The sequence below is a fragment of the Hippichthys cyanospilos genome, chromosome 11 (assembly GCF_059441005.1).
Source record: "Hippichthys cyanospilos isolate Australia breed blue-spotted pipefish chromosome 11, RoL_Hcya_1.0, whole genome shotgun sequence".
Taxonomy (NCBI): domain Eukaryota; kingdom Metazoa; phylum Chordata; class Actinopteri; order Syngnathiformes; family Syngnathidae; genus Hippichthys; species Hippichthys cyanospilos.
In genome coordinates, this window is record NC_142379.1 from 14,722,969 (window position 1) to 14,739,405 (window position 16,437).

General features: G+C 39.1%; 1 protein-coding gene and 1 long non-coding RNA gene across 3 annotated transcripts; one reads left to right on the forward strand and one right to left on the reverse strand.

The window, feature by feature from the left end:
* Positions 1-222: 222 nt before the first annotated feature.
* On the reverse strand, positions 223-13,378 carry slc6a4a (solute carrier family 6 member 4a). Its single transcript, XM_088427382.1, has 14 exons — positions 13,241-13,378; positions 11,462-12,216; positions 9,643-9,777; positions 8,996-9,218; positions 7,137-7,275; positions 6,684-6,818; positions 6,464-6,567; positions 6,198-6,325; positions 5,912-6,024; positions 4,319-4,450; positions 3,676-3,775; positions 3,490-3,590; positions 3,036-3,203; positions 223-1,714 (listed from the first exon to the last, which is right to left on the reverse strand). The coding sequence occupies exons 2-14, from the start codon at positions 11,910-11,912 to the stop codon at positions 1,640-1,642; spliced, it is 2,004 nt and encodes a 667-aa protein (XP_088283508.1). The 5' UTR covers positions 11,913-12,216; positions 13,241-13,378; the 3' UTR covers positions 223-1,639.
* On the forward strand, positions 1,522-7,949 carry LOC148416102 (uncharacterized). 2 transcript variants are annotated; one of them, XR_015867199.1, is made up of 5 exons: positions 1,522-1,732; positions 4,398-4,485; positions 6,444-6,600; positions 6,689-6,798; positions 7,165-7,949. It is a non-coding gene; the product is annotated as an uncharacterized LOC148416102 (long non-coding RNA). The 2 variants fall into 2 exon arrangements; XR_015867198.1 differs by having other exon boundaries at positions 6,444-6,593.
* Positions 13,379-16,437: the final 3,059 nt, after the last annotated feature.

Below are 16,437 nucleotides of genomic sequence, written 5' to 3' on the forward strand. Positions count from 1 at the left end.
ACGATTCTATGTAGTTTTCCTTTGAAAAAAGGCAACTTTACAAAGATGTTGCCAAATACTGTACATACAGTATTGGTAGAGTCAAACAAACTGAGCATCACAGCAGAATGTGTTATAACTTTTACTGGATCCCACATGATTATGCAGATTTTCATGTTTCAAATGAATTATCCTGACCATATTTTTACAACAAAACACCAAAACAAAAAAGACCCAAGACACTTTCTTCTTCATATATCTTTATTATCTGATGTTTCTCATATATTTCTATAGCTTTATTTTATACAGGTAGGGTTGTCAATACAGTCTTTTGTAGACATAATACATAGATCTACCAGTATATGCTTGAGAGGTTCTAGAGGGAGTTACATCCTTGGATAATTTGGCAGTTAACAACAACGAGACCATATAAGACACACTTTCTCTCACACACACACATACACACACACACACACACACCCACACACCTGGAATTACACACACAAATCACAGCATGCATACATAAAGGCTGACCAAACCTACCTACCCATAAACTTGCACACGCATCAACACATACTGTACTCACTCAAGTTCAAACCAAACACACACATTCACACATCCATGGCAAGGAACAGGTATTCACAGGATATATTACACCAGTACCACACTGACAAGGAAATACGCATGGATGTACAGTACAGTACTTACCATATTTGAAGTCCTAAGTCTATATTTCTCTCCAGCTCTCTCTTTTTGGTTGTAAGGAAAGAGACAGTAAGTCGACTTTTAGATGATGACCTTGGTGATGGTATTAAGTCGCTATTTGGTTTCTATTATTGACATCTCTGCAACATTACTACAAGCTCAGAAGGTGATTGAATAAGCATCATTAGTATGAAACGTAAAGACAACATGACGATTTGGAGGGTTAAAGTGACAAATGCAGACACTTGATAAAATGCACTTTTGATTTTGCATGTATCTAAACATACAGCATCCTAGGGGCCATGACAACAGTCTGTCTCTCTCAAACACACATGCGCACGCACACAATTCATTCCACAAGCACACACTGCTTCACAGTGTATAGAACTCAGAGCAAATCTGACCTTCTGGTACAACATACAGTAGATGGAACATCTATACTTGCACATTGCATGAAATATAAGCATAACAAACATATATTTGGTTTCAATGATGTAAGAAAGGGGATACCTGAATTTTGCTACATAGAATGCATAACTTAACTGTACTGTATTTTATTAAAATGACATAGTGAAAGGGTACGAATAGATAATGTGGGCACTGTCTATTAAGAAATGACCAGTACATATAGTATGCATAATTTAACTATGATAGTATGACACATCGAGGTCATTTGTACAAAAAGGTGTTACTTAATAAAGAGGGAGTGATGCAAAAGAGAGAAATGGAAAGACGTGTGTAAAACCTGCTCACAAACTGAGGCAACGTGACGTCACCCAAGTGAAATAAGGCTGATGTAACTTGTCTTCAGGTAAATTACGTCCGCCAACACTTGGGTGCAAGAGATGGGTGGAAAAGAGGCAAATGTGACGAAAGGTAGCCTCTGTTTTGTAATGTTGCAAGGGCTCCAGAAGAGGGCGCTCTAAGTAGCTTGAATCGGCACAGGAGGGTCAGATCAGACAGCATTTGTCACAATGAAGCCTCTGTGTTGGTCATTACTGGGCTCCGGAGAGATACTCTTTGATAAACGCTGTAAAGAAATATACAAGTAAGTACTTATTATTTATAAGTATAATACATTCCAAATTTAAAAAATAGTCACTGAATTAGCAGTCAATGTTGAATAACCTAGCATTTATCTGTCCTCAGAGAAACCCATCTTAAAAACTCGTTTTTAACAAATGATTATATCTCCAAAACCATGAAGTAGTTTTGAATTAAAAGTGCGGTGCTGGAAGGAAACCGACCTCACCAAATGGCTAATCAAATTGCTCTGGCATAACTATTCTCAGCCCTACCAGGTTTAAGTATAGCTACTTATGGCTTTAACATTGATTTGATTTTAAGAATAAATTTTGGAATTATTGAGAAACGGCAGCCAAAACTTTTAATTATTAAAATACCCTAATCTAATCTGAGGGGACAAGCATTTGTTAATACAATTTTTACAAAAACCGGTCCCGGATCTATTTATTCATTTATTGTTTCCAAAATAACAAAGGAGTTCATCTGGGGCAAGAAATGAAGTGCTTTAATTAGCTATATGTATGTATGCTTTTATCTGCAAAAGAGGAGATTGAAACCACCCACCCCCAAATCCAGTGAAATAAAATGCAGTGGTGATGAAAGAGAGCCACAACCATGGGGTACTTATTGCAAGCAAATAATTTGCAGTAAAAGGTCTTATTCACATCAATCTGTTTTACTGCAGGTCTATGTATCTGATATCCAGATATAAAAACCTGAAAATAAAAGTTGTACTCTTGACCTGTCGTCTCGTATTCATCTTTAGACTTTGAATTCAGATTCAAGATCAAAATAACTTTGATCTTGGCCACACCCATCTATCCTCAAGCGTTCCATGTGTTTGTCATGTATATTTACACAGCAGAATGCTGACAGTGTGTGTCAGTGTCATTGCACATCTTGGCAGTTGTGTCAATATTGGACAATAATGGTCTCACTACATCTTATCACAGTGTTCTAATAATGATGCAGATGATGAGAGGAAAGTTTTTGTTCTCATCATTACAGTGTGGCAGGTGTGTGATTGTACAAAGCAAAGAGTGAGTATTCAATAGGCCCACAGTTAGTGTAGTCAGGTGATAGCCCACTTACATTAAGTGGGTGGTTGTATCTTGAATTAATGTTTTTTTTAGTCTATAGCCTTTGCTTTTTGGTTTGATGCTAACTTGTATTTGTGTACACATTAGAGGTCGGCCTCAGCTCTGCATGAGAAACAGTGAGGCTTGTGAGTCTACCTGGAGAGATCAGAGGAAGATGGAAAATTGGCTCATTCATAATTCTGAAGGGGTGACCCCCCCAAAAAAATGTGTGGAGGGAGGGCGAACCTGTTTGAATGTTCCCTTGGCATTGATCAGGTGATAGACCATGTAAGCAGGCACGCAGATTAATGAGGACACCCCGATACTGTAGCCAAGGGCTGTGGTCCAAGGTGGATACTGATAGTCAAACAACTTGACATCAGGCGGGAAAGCCAGAAAGCTGATGATGATGAACTGCAAATAGAAACAAGTTGGAAACAGTGTCCATGGACAAAAGTGTTGAAACAGTTATGTCATGGGGACCTTTCGCAGCGTGGGGATAAAAAAAAAAAGATAACTTGAATACAGGGGCTTATCTGAAAGTACAGTAGCTTGGGGGTTAGCAGGGGCCTTGGATTCTGAGGTATTGACAGTTGATGCTTCTACACGCTGATGTAAACAAAAGAAGCGTGCAGAAAGGAAGTACTGTAGAAGACAAAAAAAAAAAGATTGAGGGATAGATGATATCTGAGTGTCTCACCAGGAGAAAACAAGGGCAGATGGCGACCCAGCAGATCCTCCAGAAGCACCCCGGGTAGAAGCCAAGCATGACCTGGATGTCGTTGCAGAATCTAGTGGTGCCTGAAATACACACACTTCATCATTTTGGATGAAATGTCATTAAAATGTCATTTTTTTTTCTCGACATAACGAGGCCCGAACTAACCGTAAAACCAAGAAACAGCGATGACTTCCAGCAGCACCACAGTTATAACGGAAGGGCCAGTGGCATACTCCTCAAACAACTTCACCACAAAAGCTCCTCCCTGATCCAAGACGAAAAGCAAGACTCTCAGAAAAATTCAATTTCTAATCAAACCTTGTCCACACATGAAGATAACATGTTGCCTGTGTAGAGCATAGCCGTTAATTACTCCCTTACCTTAATTGAGGACAGGAGATAAAGGAATTACTACTTTAATCTGATTTGCAATGTAATTGTAAACTGCAGCTAATTACATTAGCTAAATGAAGGGGGCAACACAAGCATATTTGCAGTATACACAGAGTATATATGTAGAACATATAAAAATAGTTCTGAAAGTGAGAGAAATGCCAAGGAATGAGATGGATTGATGTTTTAGTTGCAGTTTAAAGAGCATAGCAATTCCTAGGAAGCAAATACATGTACAGTAAATATTTACGCTCTTGAGACTGTAAACAGCACAGAATGATTTGATTGGATGCTGAGTAAGTTGCAAAATGTTGCAAACAAATTAAAACTGACCTCACAACTGTGTCTGTGCTGCTATCATTATGACATTTCCATAATAATTCGTACATCCTGTAGTAGAGTTAATGTGACTTACATATGTGAGGGTGGAGAGTGCCCCAAGGTAACAGACGCAAACGAGCCCAAAGACAAACTGCTCTCGTCTTTTTACCAAGACAGTGGGGAACTCATCAAGCATGGCGGTGACAACCCCCTCCAAACCGGCAAACTGAAAAGGGGAAAAAGAATCAAACAGATATACAGGTAAGAACCGAATTGATTGTTTATTTCCTCTGAATCTCATTTTTGTCCACACTTGGCGAACTGGAGGCTATCCCAGCTGACGTAGAGTACGTTCAGGACTGGATGGCAAGCAAACACAGGGCACATATAGACAACCATGTACGCTCACAGTACACACTACATCGTTTATAGCTTATAATTTAGACTATTTGACACGGTTCTCTGGAACCATATTGGTGAACCCTGAAACAAAAGATTTAAATGATCCTCTACTTACATACACTGTTGAACTGGCCATCTGGCATTAAGGGCACAAACCCGATGGGCTAGAGTCTTTTGGTGCTGATGCAGCACCCTCCATTTTACCCAAAGAGGCCGGCTGACAATTTAGAGGGAGCAGCCCCTCCATTTACAATATAGACAACAAGCTGAACCTATCAAAATCATTGACATTGTTGCATGGTAGCCTAGTGTGGTCAGGAATAATGTCAATAATAATTATAAATACAAACTGTCAAAGAATTTGTCTTTAGAACTGATCATTTGATTCTTACAATCAATTTGAATTGTAGCCATAATTTTCACACCATTGCAAGCAAATATTATGAAGTCATCATGTACAATACAATCCACACTTATGTTTTAATTAAGTAAAACATTCAAGTCCTGAATCTTACTCACAAGACAAGCGGGAAAAAAACTAAGTAACAAGCAGTGTCTAGAATTGTGAAGAAACATGAGCTTTATGTGTCATTGTGCAAGGATGGGCAACTTGGCAACCACACAATGAAAGGCCCATTGATTTAAATAAATATGAAATGATCCCGTAAAGTTAAGTTGTCCATCGCTCAACTAAATCCAAGTCTGAATGCCATGAGGTTTTTTTTTTTTTTGTGCCAGTCTAACCTATACCATACTGTAGTAGAGTTAATGCCAGTCCAACCTGTCTTCACGGTAGTCATTACTCGTCATTACATTGTAGCCCTATATTAACAGTTTGTAAATCTCCCATTTAGCTGCCAAACAATATTTTGCATATTTGAAATTTTTTTTCCCGAGCACAAGATGCCTCAAAGTGAAGGCATGGGTACAACACATCGTGCAGTAATATTGTAAGTTACGAAAAGGAGGAGCATAGCAGCCCTTATTTTGATTCTACACTGATTATCACTATGCAATAAGAGCTTGACGGGTTTCTAAAGGTGGTTGCTTGGGCATGATGAAATCCAGCTTATTGGGAAAAGATCACTGCACTGATAAAGGGGCACTGCCACACCAAAAGTGAGCAGGAGTATGGCGTGCTTAAAGAAGTCATAAAAAAGATTCCGCCATGCATTCATGGCTGTTCTAATACGGAACACGTTGTGTGGTTTTCGAGGGGCCCGACATGTGACTGATGCATTCATCACACAGAACATTGACTCGTGAGCACAATAAGTTAACTTACGGTGCTATCCAGACCCAACATAATGATCATGAGGAAGAAGATTATGGCAAAGAAGGTTGCAGCTGGCATGTTTGCAATGGCTTCTGCGTAAATGATAAAAAGCAGACTGGGCCCTAGAGAGAAAAGAAGAACAAGCAGTTTCAGGAAGATGGCTGTTTAACTATCACCTATTGTAGGTACAATGTGCATTGTTCCAAATGTTGTTCTGACCTTACGCACAATCAATTTGGGAAAATCGTTAAGAGGAATTCTTCTCCAAAAATGGGATACCTGTGCAATTTCTTACCAGCATCTTTGGCAACAGCATCCACATCCTGCTGCCTCATCTCAGCCATGTAGCCCAGCACAGTAAAAATCACAAAGCCAGAGAGAAAGCTAGTGAGGCAGTTCACTGAGCTGGTGACCAGAGCATCTCTGAAAGAGGCAGAAAAAGGCTTGTGTGTGTGTGTGTGGGACATGACACACGTTTGTGTCCTTTGTATTGTAACTGGCGAGTCTAATCTGTAAAAATGTTTCGTCTTGATGCATGCAGGTGCCTCATGTTGAACTCACTTGTAGCAGTTGTTGTGAAACGGATTGTAGCTGGCATAGGCAAGGAGAACCCCGAAGCCTGGACCGAGCGAGAAGAAGATCTGAGCTGCTGCATCGATCCACACCTTGAGCACAACATAAGCGACCAGTTGTATGTGGTAGTAGGAAAAATTTGAATCACAAGTGACAATTTTATGCTATACCCAACCTTCGTGATGTGGACATTTTCTATATTTCTTACTGTAGTGCTGAGCAGTTTCTCCCAGTCGGGTTTGAGATAGAAGACCACACCCCTCCAGGCACCAGGTAGCGTGGCCCCACGGATGAGGAGCACCAGGAGCACCAGATATGGAAAGGTTGCTGTCACCCAGACCACCTAAAACCATTACTAAATTAACTTGATAGTCATGATGCTTTTTAATTATATTCTGTTATTATTTGAATGTATGAGTCTCTGATCTTTGTTCTTTGCTTTCATGCTGTGAAATTGAATCAAAGTAAGCAGCTAAAAAAAGACTCCCAGGTCTGGTTTGTGGTCTCATTGGTTTAACTGCCGAATCACAGAAGATTCCTCTCTAACTACCTTGTCCAACAGCAATGATGAATACTAAAGCGTGTGATGTATGATGTCATTCTCCTAAATATAACCATCTATCCATCCATTTAAGTGACACCCGCCACCCATTAGTCGTACCTTCCCAGATGTTTTAACTCCCTTCCAGATGCTGAAATAGACGATGGTGAAGATGAAGAACAAACAAAGGGCGAGCTGCCAGCTGACGGAACCCAGCTGATGCAGACCTGAAGAACGGTGGACCTGCAATACATGTCGACTAGAGAAAGAAGCCAGAGTGTGAATGTTGGGAGGAAGATGGAAAGAGACAAAGATGAAAATAGAAATTAGATCAACACAAAAGAGATGGAAAGCAGACGGCATTTATTTAGGAGCCAGTGTACATGGAACCCCCACACTACTCTATAAAGAGGTAGAGAATCTTAGTAGATTCAAACGATCTAAATTCTTCCAAGTATTTTTAAACAGATTCGTCATCTCTCCCCAATGCGGTGCTTGCTTGGAGTTGTTTACGGTATTTAGATCACGGTATTCCTTTTCGGATGACTAATAAAGGTGCTTGTACTGGCGAACTTCCATAAGCAATACTTCGTCCGCCATATTGTCTGTTCGTGAAAAACATCCCGGAAGAAACACGTTGCATAAAAACTGTTGTGTGGAGGGATGCCGAAATAACGTCGTTTTGACGTGTGCAGTCGCGTGCGGTTAAATCAAGCCAACGCTTGAAGACAGGATAAAAGTAATAAAGATGAAAGCTGGATGAAGCCAAGTGAAAGACATTATGCAAGAAATTGAGGTATGAAAATTAATGCTTAATGTGGCAATTTCTTTTATTTTTTAAATGTTGGATGGTTTTGTTTTTAACTTCAGTCAGATTCTAGATTGCACAACACGTTTTTTTTGTTTACTTCCGACACACAGATTTGCTATAATAAAAAGTCTGCTGTTGTGGAAAAAATTGCTGGCTGCAAATATGATTTTGTTGTGGAGGAGTTCAACTGTATAACATACAATGTTGTTAAAAGGGGAAAAATACTCCATTTGTCCAGTGTCAAAAAAGTACTGTATAATGTAAATGTATTTTACTCTAAACGTGTAAGTGTCACATTGACATTTTTACCAATGGGACTATTAGGCATTTCCTGGAGTCCATTAAAGAAAAAAAAAGGTGTAGTTTGGGGTATAAAGAGCGAATTTTGACAAACAGAAGGCGGCTGAAGTGGACAATGAGGAAATTATCTAGCCAAGAGGTATGCAGACAAAACTAAGATGATAAGCCGGAAATGATTCATGTGGACATAAGGAAATCCTGGTGCCAGACTGCCAATGTAATTTGCAACATTCGAACTGTTATCATGCACCTTTCACAGAACATAATCTATCTCCAAAAGCAGCTTCAAGGACAAGCCCGTTAGGTCACCAAAGCACAATGTAACACAAGGGGGAACGGTGGAAAATATTTTATATATATATATATATATATATATATATATATATATATATATATATATATATATATATATATATATATATATATATATATATATATATATATATTGTAATAAGCTCATTATTTTTTGCTTAAAATGATCCAAAAATTGATCATGGGATATTTACAATGTGAATAGATAGTCAGGCCACCACCTAGGCCCACCTGCACAATCTAAAGATGATAATAATAAATTCTACTGGCAGGCTCACTGACCAAATCGTATGTTTAAGAATGTTGAAGAAATAGGTTGAGTCATATTGATGAGTAAGCTAACTTTTGTGACGCTACAAACGTCACAAAAAAATCATCTAGAAAAGTGAGTGGAAAATATCAACAGTATGCGAGTTCAATGAAAATCTTACATGCAGTATGATTCACTACCTAAAATGGAAAGAGGAACGCATATTTTACGATGTAAAGCAATCCAGCTCATCAACTCCCTCCAGAAAGGTCTCTATGCTTCCACATCCCACTTACATGCACTTACGTATAGAACTCCTCAGCAGGGGAGGTGGAAGAATTGGACCACGAAACATTTTGGTCAGTAGACATGTAGCTGTGACAGTTGCCCGTGTTCCAGCTGTTGGCACAGGTGGTCCAGGGCAGGGTGGACTGGAACGATGACAACAGGTAGTACAAGGCCCAGGCCATGATGGTGTTGTAATAGAAGGCAATGTAGAGGGCTATGATGCAGATAGCAAAGCCTATACCTGGATGGAAGAACCAAATAACTGTTAAAAAGAATATGCCCTAAAACTAGCAAAGTTCTATCCTATACGTACTTTGCGAATTAAGGATTCTTTCGTGTATCATTCATTCCACACAGATCTGTGCCACTTTCAACCTCATGCACAAGTGGCTGACATTTCCCAGCGGCAGCAATTTACATATGAACCCATTTCCAAACACCTGGCATTTGGCATGGAAATGTGACAATTTCCATAACACAGCTAGAACATCACTGTAAACGTTCAAGGAGTCAGAGCTGACGGATTCAGCAGGTTAAACGAATCTGCTGAGATCTTGACGCTCTCTTCTTTTCCTCTTTCAGCCAATTCTTTTCATGTTGGCCCCATCCCACCTGCTGCCCAATTCAAGGAATTGAGCCGCCATTTTTTTCCCATTTGCTCATACCTTTGAAAATGGGGCAGATGTGTTTCCAAATGGAGATGCAACCATTGCGGTGAAACTGGCCGAGAGCCAGCTCCATATAGAAGAGCGGCACACCTCCAAATACAGCCATCAACAAGTAGGGGAGTAAAAAGGCACCTGAAACGACAACATAGATGACACGGGGTTAAGAAGTTGGTGATAGCGAGACAAAACGGGAAGTGGAAACGATTGACATAAATGTCACTTTTATTCATACAAAAACAGCGCAGTTAAATGTGTATAGGATACCTGTAGACTCTAAATTGTCCATAAGTATGAATTTGAGTTTGAATGGTTAGTAGCCCAATGTATAACCTGCCTCCTGTCTAAAGTCTACTGGAAAAAGCGCTCTTCCTTTGAACGAAGAACAACAGAAAAAATTATGGATGGATAAAAGGTAGCACAAGAAGAGTTCAACGTGCTGCTTCTGAAATCACATCTCACCTTTCCCTATCTGATCATCAGTTTACTTCATGTGAATGTGTGCTTATTTGAATGTGTGTGTGTGTGTGTGTGTGTTATTTTTCTTTTTGTCAAAGATAAGAGTTGATTGAGCTGCCGCCCAAGCAACAGGTTATTAAGCAAGCCTGAGGCCATTCCAATAAAACAAAACCCCTCACAATTAATACTGTTGCCTCTATCAAGTGTCTCCTTGAGCCCATCTCTGTTTCAGACACACACACACACACGATTACGCGCAACACAGGAAATTGCATGGACTTTATTATTGCAGATTCAACAAAAGTGGAAAGGGAAGATGTGCTTACTGGGAGGTATGAATTTACACTTGGATTGTGTAAATGCAGTTCTTAAAACATTAATTTGACCGCCTCTTGATCTCAGATGATGCAGCAGCTAATCTGGACAGACGCCATATGACTGTTTTGAACACGAAGGAGGCATTTTAAATCGAATGTAGATTTTGTACCATGTTTTAAGTCTATCATTTGACTGGTCTGAGAAATCAGGAACAAACATAAAATTCAACAAATAAAACACTTTTTAAGAAGATTCATGCAGGTAAAACAGGGATTTTTGACTTTTCTATTTGAAAGACTTTCACCTGTGTATTAACTCAATCACTGCCAGTAAAATGGATTTTTAATGTCTATAGTCATCAATAGCACTGATTGAGTGAACTACTTAATGTAGTTTTGAGCTGATCACATTTAAAAATGAGAAAAATGAGTTGAAAATGAGTTAAAAATTAGAAAAAAAAATGAGGGAGGTCTGGGAAATGGAAAAAAAAATCCCCCTTGTAAAATTTGAAATCTTGAATTTTTAACAACGGCAGCACAGAACAGTATATATTTAAACTGCCTTGATGTAAGTGATGGATCAGAAAATTGCTAGATTACAGCCACTCATGATTTGGCATAAAATTCAAATGAACTGATAATCCAATCAGATCTGTGTAAAATCGAGCGTCACAGAACCATTACAGAAACACAAAAAAAGGTTATTCCTTATGCAGTTAAATTACGGCATCTGGGACATAAAGCTCACGTTAGGTTATGGTCTGATAAATGAGTTCAGCACTGTATATATACGTATTTGGACCCGCCTGAGGAACCTAATTTTTAGTTTGTGTCTTGAGCTTCAAAACACACATTGTTTTTAAAGGATGCACACATTACCACTGTACTTCAGAGGAGTAATTTTAGTCCATGATAAAGGTAGTGTTATCTAACGTGAAATATGGTGTTTATTTGAAAATTTGCAGAAAATTGATCACAAAAACAAAATAAATATCAGACCCAGTCTGCACACAGAGTCCCCTCCAACTCATTTAATGTCTCACCTCCTCCGTTTTGGTAGCAGATGTAGGGGAAACGCCACACATTGCCCAGGTCCACAGCGTAGCCAATCACAGACAGCAAGAAGTCCATCTTCTTGCTCCAAGTTTCTCTGGGCCGGTCCAAGCTGGTTTGTTGGACAACCAGAGTCCTGAGACCCCCCAGTGGCGCGGCAGACCCAGAGCCGCCCGCGGGCCCCGAGGTTGACCCTGTCGAATAAGCTGCGGAAAGACCAGTTCCCTCTTTGGAACTCGGTGGGGTGGACGTTGTGAAGCCATTGGACACCTGCTGGCCAGAGGCCGGACTTTTGGGTCCTCTCTCTTCAAGGCCGTCGGCGAGCATCAATCGACAGTTTTCGCCCTCCTCTTCTGCCTTCGACTTCTCGCCTCGCTTGGCCTCACTCTCCCGTTCGTCCTTTGTCAACATGCTCGTCATCATCAGATCTTTTGTCTCCATTGGGTTGCCTTGGTAGTCGTATTTGGGTTTCGGTGAGGTAGTTACGGCCGGGAAGAAGTCGGTGAACGGAAGATGGAGTTGGTGCCCGATGTGGTGCCCATTAGGGGAACAAATATCACGAACAGATGGGCAAAAAGAGAAAGACAATGATGAGATAAAGACGTGTCAATGTCCTTGTTTGGACGGATGAGGATGAGAAGATAATTGAATTTGAATGAAAATAGACTGTGATGAGTTTGTGCACCGAGAAAGAATGAGTAGAGATAAGAGAATTTTGGCTCTTCTCGGGCAAGTTGAAGGCCGTCTGTGGAGAAAAAAAAAAGCAGGGAAAAAAAAAATCAACTATTGACACAAGAACATCAATAGAAATGAATGATTGAAACCTCAACGCACTTTAAGTTCAACTTTGAACTTTAACACTAGTTCTTCATTTTAAAAGGAGCTGCATTTCCCAGGACCGACACAAACGGTACAGCTAGAAATTGAGAAAGGACACATTGATTCACTTAGCATTTCCTTGTGTATCCAATTTCATGTGGAATGAATGAGTTGCATAACTTTATTTTTTTTTCTTATCTGATCAAAAACTGAGTCAGAAGAGGAAAACAGTATGCACCTGAGACATCTACATAATCCTTAAAAAACTTTTTTAATCAATACTTTTCCATCATACAAAGAAGAGAAAAAGTAAAGGCAACAACATATTGAATCACTATAATACGTTCAACTAATTATGTTTGTTGCGTGTGAGGGCACTAAAGAAAACTAGGCATAGAGAAGAGCTGAAACCAAACAAAAACATTGAGAAACAGAAATAAAAGCTCATTTAAATCAAACCAACGTTGATTTAACTTCTACAGACGAATGTATTCGCAATAGTTATTTTGAAAACCAAGCTTGTGTTTAAATTAACTCAGATTTGAAATGTATTTTTGTACATGCATACTATAAATTGGTAGGTTTCGAAATTTAAATGTAATTGTTTCAACAAAATAAGATAATTAACAATAGATTGTATTTAAAAGAAAAAACGGAAATATTTGTTACCTTCAGGTCAGCCCAATGTACTCTGAGAATGCTCAATCTCAGGTCAAAGCATTTTAAAAATGATTGTTATCTCAGATAAATACACAAAAGCCGCTGGCCAGAAAAAAAAAAAAGAATACTGCACACACTGTTTCCATATGCGGGATACAATAAACCTTGTGTGGAAAAAAAAAAAACGTTTTTAAATCAAAAGGTAGAAAACAGACAAACAAAAAAACTTTTATCAATACAGGAATTCTATTAATATGTAACTACCGGTATCCCCAGCACGCCAGTATTACCTGTTGAGTTAGTTTGATTAAAGACAGCAGCAGCAATGAAAAAGAAAAAATGGAAAAATCCTTGCCAAGGAAACAAACGGCTTAGACTTGTACACAGCCAACTGAGCTCACAGCCATTGAGCTCTAGAACCTCTCTCATTTCTCTCTCTCTCTCTCTCTCTCTCTCTCTCTCTCTCTCTCTCTCTCTCTCTCTCTCCCCCTCACCAACGCAAACACACACAGACACACGTGCAGAGACACACATGCAGACACACACAACAGCAAAGCCATATGCAGTGAGGATTCATGCACAAGACTCAAGGATCACGGTGAAGCATGCTGGGAGCGATCCTGATGACAGATCTAGTGATAATAATCCAAAAAGAATTGTGTTTTAACTTTTCCGCTAACAGGTGGTATTCCCTCACTCCCTTTTTTTCTTCCTCAACTATACTTGCATGTTAGCGAGTCATTATATGATTTGAACTTGACAAATGTTCCTCATACTTGTGCTCCTCCGAATTATCGGGACATTTTATTCCACGCATTCTACACAGGACGTGTTGTAAGGTGACTTGTGATTGGCTGGGGGCCAATCCAGGGTGTGCTCACCTGCAACAGTCAAGAAAAGAAGCAGGATAGAAAATAGATGGATGGATATGGAAAGACAAATAGGCTTGATTTGTGTTGGCGGGAGGAGCACATTCACCACCAAATTCATCACACTGCACTGTTTTGTTTGTTTGTTTCGCTGAGCACTTCATATTTAATACAGAGTTGTGATTAAATTACGCCGTCTGTCATTCAAACAGCTCAGAGTTGGTGCAGCTGTCAAATATCAATTTTCTTCCTACTTTGTATGAAACAGCTACAGTCGGAATGCTCTGTGAACGCTGACTAAGGAGGGGCAAATGTGTGACAATTACATCCCTGCAGTAAAAAAAAAAAAAAAAAAAGTTAATATTTTGTCTATAATTAATTTGATGAGTAAATTACGTATAATTAATACCTTCAAAAACACATTTTGCAACTGAATATTATATCACAGGTACTAACCAATCACGACATCACAGAACTATACCCAGAAAACAGGTGAGACAGTTTTACTGGTAAATGTGTAAAAGGAATTTGTTAATCAAATTAAAGACAAAATGAATGTGTGTGTGTGTGTGTTTTTAACTACTGAAAAAGCCTAAATTAGTTTAGTATCCTTTTAAATGCTGGAGGCGCCCATAATTTTTCACCAGTGCTACTGGGAAGTTCACATTACGCCATGCAGATGCATCACAAAAATGCTATTTTGAATATGAACACATTACATGCAAAATATGGACTCTTAATATATTTCATTTTTCATAATACTGTACATTTGTCAAAGCATGTATGGAGAAGTCATATCTCTACTATAAACCCCAAACAGGACACTTTATGTTAACTATTTTTCTGCGTACAAATATTTATTTATAATTATTTTTTAGAACATGTCTGATACTTTATATTGTATGTTTTTTGTGGAAAAATATTTATTAATAATTAAGTTCCTTTTTGATAACATTTTTTTTATAATCCAAAAGAGGACACTGGTTGTTTTTTTTTTTGTTTTTTTTTGTGGACCGATACAAATTAAGTTTGAAAGGGTCTTAAGTTTAATAAATTAGATGGCATGTTTGAAGTCTTTTTCATTCATTTTTAATGATAATTACTTGGCTGAAAAGATATTTCCTAGGGGGTACATCACTGAAAAAAGGTTGAGAACTGGTCTAAAACGTTTGAATAAGTGCATTTAAACACTCTGGGATCCAATTCAAGAGCTGTTTGACAAATGACACCCTTAATAATGCAATAAGAAACACAAACACGTCCCAACACATATATGACTAATACTAATACTAATACTGTACTATAGATTATCCATCTCTAAATATGAATGCAATAAGTCATGAAAACATAGAACTCTGTGTGTTCTTACCTTTAGGTGTTGAGCAGGAAAAAAAAGCATGTGGTCATCTCACGTCCAAGACGTCGCCTCATCAACACCCAGTCCGAACACACGTTGTTGTTCTGCGTTTGGTTTAAGGCGCAAATACGCAAGCATGCTCAAGCTTGCATGCGCCCACTTTCATATAGCTCCAAACCCAAGACTTTCTGATGCATATTTTTTAAAAAAGGACCTAGAGGAAGCAAGAGTGGATGTTGACATGAGACAAAAAAAAATGTAGCTCAGCATGGTACAGCACTGTGAAGTGTGTGTTGGTTTTCTAGAGATTACAGGTCATTGCAAGTCACAGGTTGTGCGTCCTCGTCTAACTAACCCATTTACAGACACCTGCAACCGACTGGGCCAAAAGGCACCATGCCAGCTATAGGAGCACAATCAATCTACTTGGCCTTGTTTATCTGTGTGTAGGTGTGTGTATGTGTGTGTGTACAGAGCCAGATGTGACATAAAAGATGGCTAACTAGATGTTGGTGTCAAAGAAAAGTGTGTCCACTTACCAGTCTCTCCCACTCTTTCAAATCCAGCCTTTGCGAATGTGTTGAACGTCATTCCAGTCAGCATCAGCTGAGGCACTAGGTTAATCCTCATTGCGACACTACACAAATCCACACATACTCAAACACAAAACGGGAGAGGAAAGGGGATGAATGCAGAGTAATAAGGAGACAAAATGTACTGACAAATTGCACCATGTATAGTTTGGGAATACTCCCCCCAAACTGGGAACAAACGTGATTGCCTGGCTAGATTTAATCCCAACAACCACAATTTTATATACTTTTTATTGTGCTCCTCTGGTCTATCTCAAACCCTGTGCAGTTGAATATACGTACAAACTGTACAATGTGCATGTAGAACGATTTATAGGGCAGAAATATACTCGGACAGAGAAAGGAACGCGAAACAGCGACCCCAAGTGGGATAATTCAGCAACAAATTCCATACTCTGGACCAGAGGTACTCAAATGTGGGTGTAAGAAGCCACTACACACAGTACAACAGATTCTGATAGGGGTTTCTGTAGGGTATTAGCCAATTCAATGTATGTTGTATTTTAATGCCCTGACAGCAAAATAATAGTTTTCTTTTCAAATAAAGTGTGTTATGGTAACTTTCTTTTCCCAAACATCTTTACTTTGTTAAATTTTGTACACATGCGCATTGTCAGAAATTATATTATGGCAGGTGAGCCAGAAATCAAACAGAAGCTCTACGAGAT